Genomic DNA, 6169 nt, shown 5'->3' with positions numbered 1-6169 from the left:
TTGTCTTTGTCCTCACTGTCGTCACACTCTCAGCTTCCTATCCCCCTGCTCTTTGGACTTTGTGCGGCGGTTCTCTCGCCTTTATGGGCGTTTACTGTCGATGACGTTGATCATTTTGCTTTGTCCTTTATAACACTCAGTTTCCTTATCTCGCTGCTATTTGGACCACATGCGGTGGTTTTCTCGCCTCTATGGGCGTTTGCTGTGGATGACGGTGGCCATTTTGCTCCGTCCTTTATAATACTCAGCTTCCTGTCCGCTTTGTCGCGCTACCTGCTAAAATTAGTGTGTTGAAAAGTGTATAGTCAATGTGGTTGTCAATCCAATGGCGTTTGCACCCATCCCTTTGTATCTGCTGGCAGTCGTGTGTTTTGTTCAATGAGGACATTTAATTGTGGTATTCAGAATGAACGCTTATGCAGGGATTCTGCGTGTGATAACGAGACGATTCATAATTTGAAAACCACCATTCACTTCGAACATCTCCCAGTGAGAACCGATCCCCGGCGCGATTCTGATTGGATTCGTAATATAGGTATGTATACTAAATCTTGCAGTTCTTAAGGTGAGTTGTACATATGCTGTATCTGCTTTCATGAGGCTTACGACAAAATTAGGCTCCATGGCTGTCTTGCACAGGCATCAGGCGTATCGCAGTCTCATCTAAGCTTTGCACCGATCCCTTTCACAGATATGCACCAAACTAGCATTATATCTCGAACAAGGCAAATGCCTCGAGACTTCTTTGGCGTGGCTTTGTCACTTGCAGAACCTAATGGTAGACACTGCAATGCCAGTCTACACTCGACTGTTGTTGTTTCATTCTAACGGGCTCGAAATCACAATCGCTCCCGTGTGGCAGAGCGATATAAAAGCGCTGAGCTCTCAAAATAAGAGGGTGCAGGCACGGAGCACTGTCAGTTGCTTCTACTATTTCAATTGTTGTAGCTCAAGCCAGCAAGGCGAGTGCTTAGTTAATTGTTGATATTGAGATGAAGCCGGAGTGAGAACCAGCTGTAGAAGTCCTGGTGAGTCCTTATTAGCTGTCGTCATTCAGATTTCTGAATAGGATGTATCATACCTCAAGATATTTCTGCTCTAGCGCTGGTCAAGACTGGGCGCTTCGAAGTGCTCTATAGGCGTTTTATCATAGCGGGTCCAAGGTAAAATCTGATACATTGAAATTTGCTAAGTAACAAACGCCAGCAAGACCTGTAGACTTTACTTGCCGGTGCAAAGTATTCGATATCAATTATTCTATGTCCTCCACACGATCCGCTGACATTTGCCTCGGGACCGACGTCAATTTCAGTATTTATTAATGGAAAACGGCGGATCACTTCGATCCTTTGTGAAGACACTTTTCTTCGACATGTAGTGTCTGTGAAGCCTCCAGAGATGTATTGATCGCCATGAATACTTATGAAATGTAAGACGTCGTGAGGGGTGCATTGCTACATCGAACGCACGCGTGCACGAGCGTTGACCGCGATATTATGTTGCCTGCGGGCCTCAAAACATAGCACCAAGAGCGTTGTCTACAATACATAATCACAACGTGTAGATGGCTTGATTAAACAGATATTCATGTTGCCCATCAGGAAGAGCATGAAATGTGGAATGTGATGTATTTGTAACGCTGTCTGTAATGAAAGGGTATAGTGAACTACCATCGTCTATCAGTGAGCCGTTCATGATGTACACTATAACAAACTACTTAGATCACCAGTGCAATGAATCGATCAACACTTCCTCTACATCCTGAAGTGTCTTGTGACACAAATCGATAACTGAGAAGAGACATGACTCTCTCTGTTGGACTCTATTTTCCGCACATTGATCCTCCTCCTTCGGTTGTAGCGCGGGACGACTCTTCTTCGGAACGGCTGCGATTTTGACCATGATCTTATTCGCCTTATCTGTGATGGCCTTCATCTGTTGGCGGACGTACGTCTTCCTCTCTCTGTGCGACTCATCGTCACCCAATGCTCCGCACTCCATAGTCACTGTCTGAGCTTCAATCCTGAGTGCACGAGCTAGACCTATGATCCGCCAGACTGTCCTTGAGGTCCACCGTGCTTCATCGAGAGCTTGATTCAACAAGGCTCGTCTTTTCTGCCGTTGGCTCTGTATGGAATCGTGGTGTGATTCACCAATGTCTTCGTTACTGGTGAGGTTCCCATCGCTAGCGTAATCGGGGTTGGCAATCATGTCGAACGCCTCCGCAAGTATTTGATGAAGACCGTTTGTTAGGATTTGCATGCGCCGTCTAGTACGTATGTTGACTACCCGCATGATAGGGTCGCATTCATCGTCGATGTCCAGCACATCCGTGGACGGCTCATACTCCGCAATGATCATGTCCTCAAGGATAGACGAAAAGGCAGGTTCAGGATCACCTGCATCAGGTAGCAGATGTCAGGTGCGGGAGCGTGACAATACAAAGAGAATATGATGCAAATCTTACATTGAATACACGTTGGTCTTATTGGCACGTTCATCCCGCTACCTGTGCTTGGAATTCTGACTATGTCAGATCGAGTGACGACTAATGGGACTTGATTGTGGATTGCAAGGATGGTGTCAGTGCCTATTGTTGGCAGCGGAGTTATAAGTACTGATTCTATATCGCTGAGTACAAGTAAGATGTCAATAGGGAACGGTTCCAGTGATACAACTGACTTCGTTGTGCACAGTTTGGCACCGCGCCAAATAGTCAATTGATGTACTGGGAAGTTGATCTTGTATAGCAGCGGTTCTAAAAACGATTTTCAGTGAATGATAAGCACCAGTGGGCCTTCAATCACGAACGCCTACAATGATCGCACGTACCGCAGTTGTCTACAAAGATGCAATGCGTAATATGTTCAATGGATGGATGTTGTACTGTAATCAAAGTTGACACGGACTTTGAGATAATTGTGAGACAGTGTCACGTGACAGTTTCATTGATCTGCTGAACCCACGCGTCCACAAGAATCGACCCTACCATTGTCTTGCCCGCAGCTTACGATAGTGCATTATAGCATATGTCCATGCTGACAGCACAACAAGAGCGAAACATGTATTCAATAGTACGCTCACGGACGCATCAAACTGTGCTCACAGACCAACCATTATAGTCTTTATGGACTTCCTTCACATGGTATGACTGAGCACGTGGGCGAAAATATGAGTACAGGATACATGTTATGCATCCTCTCAGTAAACTAAAATTATGTCGTTGATGTAGGCAGGAGCGTGGTGTGTCCCAACTGTTCTAGGAGAATACTACTCTTCTATCCCTCCACTGGCCCGAGCGTCGCTGTCACTGTCTAAGTGTTGCAGTTGCTGGGATCATCAACCCTGCGTGCTTGAACCGGCGTCGAAGTTACTTGGACTGGTGCTTCTAAAAAGCCCTGCGGTTGGACCGGTGCGCCTTGACGTTGGCTTTGACCATGTCAGACTGTTGAAGTAGACACCTCGCGTTTTTAATGCCTTGGGAGGCCTGCAGTTGGACCGAAACGTTGGATACATACAATGCGAATATCACCGCCATACGGGTGCCTAACGTAGTGGAGAGGGAGTGCGTCTTAAGTCATATAAAGACCTTACATTTGCTCTTTCGCGATGCCTTGCGGTCCATGAGGAACGTCGGACCACAGGAGAAGGTCAGTAGCATGCTACATTACAATCCAAATGTGTTGAATGATATCGTCGCAAAGGTGGTCCAGCGAACCACGAACACGTGCAGTGCGTGAGATCCATAGGATGCCTTCAACCTCCAGCATAAGCATAAAGGAGGAGCGCTCAGCGGCATGATCCATGCCACACCCATTAGCTAGGCAAGTCGATTTAGGATGGAATTACAGGGTAACACATTTCTAATCCTTCACCAACCTCCAGATCCTCGAATCTGTGCATCAAGACAGATCCGCAAGTGCCTTGGTACCACAGGCACTTCCATGCTTGGGACGCATCCAACTTCCTGTCTAAAGAGTACTGCAATCTGCTCGATCGCAACAAACAGGTCTTCGAGAATTCTATGTAGCCTTCGAGCCGTTAATTGGATAGGGGGATCTGAATTGATTTCCAGAAGTTTAACTTGAATGATTCGCAAGTTGCCTGATTGATCGAGTCCAGCTGAGTCATGAGACACCGGGAAGTCGACTCCGTACAATTCAAATGCATTTGGAAGCGGCTGACATCGAGACCTAACACGAAGGCACAGGATCAGCAGCAACCGATGTTACCTGGAAATGGATATGCGTTTATAACATGGCCCTGAACGGTTCAGCGAGCACGGAGCCCATTTGAACTGGTATGATCTCGATACCTTCGGTGGTAAATAACGGTCGAACAGTATTCAGCACTTGATATCAAAAACAAATAGTCCTTTTTACCTGAATGACAAATCGACGAAGTTGTGACATTATTATATGGTCATTTCAGAAATAGATTTCAAACTTGTGAAAATAATTCTTTTTGTGGGCTGGTACATATCTTAGAGGGTACTTCCAGGAATGATATGAGCCAAGAATTACAGAAAACGGCGGTTGGGATGTGGAGATATGGTCAAAATACTGACTTTTTGGCCCTACCACCATATGTCACCAGTAATGATCTCCAGATACTCTGGGACCATCACCAATCGATTTCCAAGCTTGAAAAACCCCAGGACAGCCCTTTACGGTATCGGGTTTAAGTTAAAATCAAGTACAGCAAAATATAGGAGGTAGGAGGGAGGAGGAGGACCTTGTATATCTCAAGAATGCGATTTTTTCTGGGAATTCTGGCTCGACCATCGTGTTCAGAGGGATCAAGAGCCCCCAGGAAAAATGCTTTTGGAGCACTGGCAAGTCATGTGAAGTCTGTAAAAATCGATCTTTGTGGGGGGTATGAGGCAAACTGACCTATTTTATTTCAACAGGCTAGAAATACTCTGGGATCATCTCCAATCGATTTCTGTGATCATAAAACACTAGGAACATCCTTTGATATATCGGTATTTACATAATATCAAGATATATGAGATAGGAGGGGGGAGGGGGACCTAGCATATCTCAAGAACCTGATTTTTTCTGGCAAATCTGGCTTGACCATCGTGTTCAGGGGGATCAAGAACCCCCAGGAAAAATGCTTTTGGAGCACCAGCAAGTCATGGGAAGTCTGTAAAAATCGATCTTTGTAGGGGGGTATGAGGCAAATTGACATATTTCAATTCAGATAGGGGGAATACTCCAGGATCATTTCCAATCACTTTCTGTGATCATAAAACACTAGGAACATCCTTTTGCATCTCAGTCTTCACACAATATCAAGATATATGAGATAGGAGGGGGAGGGAGACCTTGCATATCTCAAGAACATGATTTTTGCTGGCAAATCTGGCTTGACCATCGTGTTCAGATGGATCAAAAACCACCAGGAAGAATACTATTTAAGGACTGACAAGTCATGGGAAGCCTAGAAAAATCGATCTTTGTGGGGGGTATCAGGCCAACTGACACATCACAATTCACATGGGCCCAGATGACTCCGATACCATCTCCAATCAATTAACATGGTCCAAAAACACTAGGAGCATTCTTTTATACATCAGTATTGACATGGAATCATGCCTCTGGGCACAGTAGCTAGGGGGAGGGGGTAGCATCACTATGGAATATGATTTTTTCGGACCAAACCAGTGTTGCCATCTGATTCAGATGGCTCAATAACCCCAGAAACAAGTTCTATTTGAAGCCAAGCAAGTCATATGAAAGCTCAAAAAATCAATCATTGGGTGAGGCAGCATCACACTGCTTACATAAGCAAAAGCGGTCAACTTGACCATAGGTGAGCAACTTTACAACAACATGACTTTGACATATCAAATTGTTGTTCCTACTGGTCTGTGTCTTCAGAAATAAGCCTGAGATCCAGCCATGCAAGTCATACAAAGGCTGAAAAAATCGACTTTGGGTGAAGGCCTCAGCACAAGAGTACTTGATAGCTCATCACTTTGGAACATGATTTTTGCGCACCAAACAAATCCTGCTGTCAGATTCAGGAGGCTTTATAACTTCTAGAACAAGTCCTATCTTGAGTCAGGCAGGTCATGTGAAGGCTGAAAAAAAATCGATCTTAGAGGGTGAGGCAGCATGACAGGGGTGTTCAACTTTTGAACATGATTTTTACACAAGAAATG

At 45.1% G+C, this 6169-nt stretch overlaps 1 protein-coding gene across 1 annotated transcript; it reads right to left on the bottom strand.

Annotated features, from left to right (window-relative positions):
• Positions 1–1551: 1551 nt before the first annotated feature.
• On the bottom strand, positions 1552–4784 carry DFJ58DRAFT_849572 (uncharacterized protein; the record flags this gene model as incomplete). The annotated part of the gene is made up of 13 exons (XM_041393721.1): positions 1552–1703; positions 1836–2399; positions 2468–2631; positions 2683–2758; positions 2833–2841; positions 3012–3038; positions 3115–3151; positions 3519–3546; positions 3595–3662; positions 3726–3820; positions 3880–4193; positions 4581–4664; positions 4735–4784. 13 exons carry the CDS (start codon positions 4782–4784, stop codon positions 1552–1554), a joined length of 1668 nt encoding a protein of 555 aa, XP_041234880.1.
• Positions 4785–6169: the final 1385 nt, after the last annotated feature.

The sequence above is a fragment of the Suillus subalutaceus genome (assembly GCF_016647625.1).
Source record: "Suillus subalutaceus strain FC151 chromosome Unknown DFJ58scaffold_511, whole genome shotgun sequence".
Classification (NCBI taxonomy): Eukaryota; Fungi; Basidiomycota; class Agaricomycetes; order Boletales; family Suillaceae; genus Suillus; species Suillus subalutaceus.
The sequence above is the reverse complement of the archived record's forward strand: the minus strand, read 5'-3'. Positions and strand labels throughout refer to the sequence as shown.